A 2,632-nucleotide genomic window follows, 5' to 3' on the forward strand; every position below is an offset into this window, starting at 1 on the left:
TTCTTTGTTCTTTTGATTCTTCCTCTGCTTCCGCCGCCGTGGTGTGGATGGGTGGTAGGTGTTGTCCTGTGGTTCGGTTGTTCCAGAGTCCCTCTCCCCCATCACACCCAAATCTTATAGCCAGACCTGCATAATCTTGTGATGTCATCAGAATGACATCACCAAATTCTTTCCTCCAATCCCAGGCCTGCTAAGCTTGTATTTGAAAATAAGGGTTTGGCTTAACCCAGAGAATATTTTCCCTGTATTTTTACTTAAACACATTACTTGACTTGTTAATACTTTGATGAACCTCAAGATATATTGATTACATAAACACAGATATCTTTCTTTATCAAAATATCTAACAAATCTAATCATTCTGTTAGCTTAATAGAATACAAATCAATACCATATAGAACAATCAATTAATCATATTGAACATAAATGAAAACAGAACAGACACATTAACTAATTACCTAATTTAAGTATGACCAAACCTAATTATATTTTAACTTACTTCAATGACTCACAATATACCAGGAAATAGTTAGCTTGTTTGGAGCTCAAATTAAGGAAATGTGTGTGTGTGAATGTGTGTGTGTGTGTGTGTGTGAAAATGTGTGTGTGTGAGTGTGTGTGTGTGTGACTATGTGTGTATGTGTGTGTGACTATGTGTGTGTGTGTGTGTGTGTGTGTGTGTCTCTGTGTGTGTGTGTGTGGCTAAGGCTTCCTGCCCCCCACCCCTTGTCTCACCCAGGTGGCTGATTGCATAAACAGTGGTTGTAAACAGTTCCTCTATTGTCTTGGTTTGAACCTTGTCTACTCAGCTGTTCTCACAGGACCGATTCCACAGATCACACAGGATACAGGCTGTTGCCCACACTTTGTATGCAAATTCACCCAAAAGGGCAGAGTAATCTAATCACCAGCCATATCTTTGGCTGACTTGATTTTAGCAGCTGTTTTCTCTAAATATAACACATTATTTTGATTGTTGTTCCATTTTGACTGTTTCTTTAAGACTTTTACACAACAGTTTGATTAGATCTTTGATGATCTTATGTTGGGATTTTACCACAGTTATGACTAATTTGTCACACAGGGTCTTCAATATTGTGATTAAATAGTTACAAGTATTTCTGAACACACACACACCACTGATAATAGCATTATGTGCTAGTACACAATCTATATCATATACTTGACTAGGTCATTCTGGACCATTCCAATTTTAGAAGATGAGGAGTGGTTTATTTACGTCCCCTGCAGTGAGGCTGCCACCCAGTGGAGACTTGTGGTAATGACAGGAACTCCCAGAGGCAGAATATAAAAGCTGAGACACAACGCAACACAAGCAACACTGAACTGAACACACTGAACACACTCCAGCCTTCCATCACAACAAGAGGACTCAACAGACAGTGAAGATGCTGTGTTACCGTGGATTCCAGCCTTCTCTCAGCCCCTTCATGGACTTCTATTGGCCTGTGAGCAGTCTCTGGCCAGAGGTCTCACCTCTTCCCTGCCAGCGGAATAGACTGCCGAGAAACATGCAGACGCTCCACAGCAGTCTGGAGCTTTTGGACAAACTTCAACAGAAGATCTTGGAGGAGGTGGAGCCTGTCCCAGCCTCTGTGGCCATCCAGTCAGTCTCCTACAAGCTGCAGGAGAAAGAGGGAGAGAGCTTTGCCCTGACCCTGGACACTAAAGACTTCTCCCCAGAGGAGCTGTCTGTCAAGCAGGTGGGCAGGAAGCTGAGAGTCAGTGGGAAGCAGGGGGAGGGGAAAAGCTCCTACTCTTACAGACGGCAGGAGTTCAGACAGGAGTTCGATCTGCCTGAAGGGGTGGATCCTGAGGCCGTCACCTGCTCCCTGGCTCAGGACGGGAGGCTCCACATCCAGGCAGCAAAGCCTCCATCTGCTGAGGAGGCTGAGAGAGAGGTTTCCATCAGATGTTGCCTGGAGAAGACACCAACACCACAGTTCCTCAGCACACAGACAGAGGGAAGCACCACACAGACTGACTCTGGCAACAAACAGGACACTACTGAAAGAATGGACTGTTTTATGTCTTCTCTGAACAAATGTCTACAAATGTGTATTTCATAACTTCTACTGTATCCAAACAATGACATAATTTTGGTTTTATATGATTGCATTCGATGAATAAACATTCTGGAAATTGACCACGTGCTTCCTTTAGTTTGACTCACGTCTCACTCACTGACGTTTGTATATATTTGATTATGATCTCTTTTTCTTACACAGTACAGTACAGTATATTTGTATGTCTTGTATGTCATAAATGTCTGATGAATTGAAAATGGAGGACCCTTATGTAAACAAGACGAAAGTCTTTTTCTGGTCTTCATCCTCTTAGCAGTTGTTAGTATTGAGCTGTACTGTATTGTACCCATTCTGCAATCTGTTAATAAAGTTTTCAATCAATCAATCAATCCCACTAGAAAATCTAAATATCTTCAGTTTATAGGACTCCAACATCCTAAATTTGTAACACTGTAAGCCTTGGGGTTTCTTCTAAACATTGAAGCATGACTGGTACTATTACAAGTAAAAGACTGTCAAATGATGGGCCTGGCCAGGGGCGGACTGGGACACAAATTCAGCCCGGGACATTCAGACGCACCAGC

At 42.5% G+C, this 2,632-nt stretch overlaps 1 protein-coding gene across 1 annotated transcript; it reads left to right on the forward strand.

Annotated features, from left to right (window-relative positions):
• Positions 1 to 1,409: 1,409 nt before the first annotated feature.
• LOC311237102 (heat shock protein 30-like) lies at positions 1,410 to 2,090 on the forward strand (the record flags this gene model as incomplete). The annotated part of the gene is made up of 1 exon (XM_084324908.1): positions 1,410 to 2,090. One exon carries the CDS (start codon positions 1,410 to 1,412, stop codon positions 2,088 to 2,090), a length of 681 nt encoding a protein of 226 aa, XP_084181034.1.
• Positions 2,091 to 2,632: the final 542 nt, after the last annotated feature.

Source organism: Notolepis coatsorum (assembly GCF_963971535.1).
Source record: "Notolepis coatsorum genome assembly, chromosome: 1".
Taxonomy (NCBI): domain Eukaryota; kingdom Metazoa; phylum Chordata; class Actinopteri; order Aulopiformes; family Paralepididae; genus Notolepis; species Notolepis coatsorum.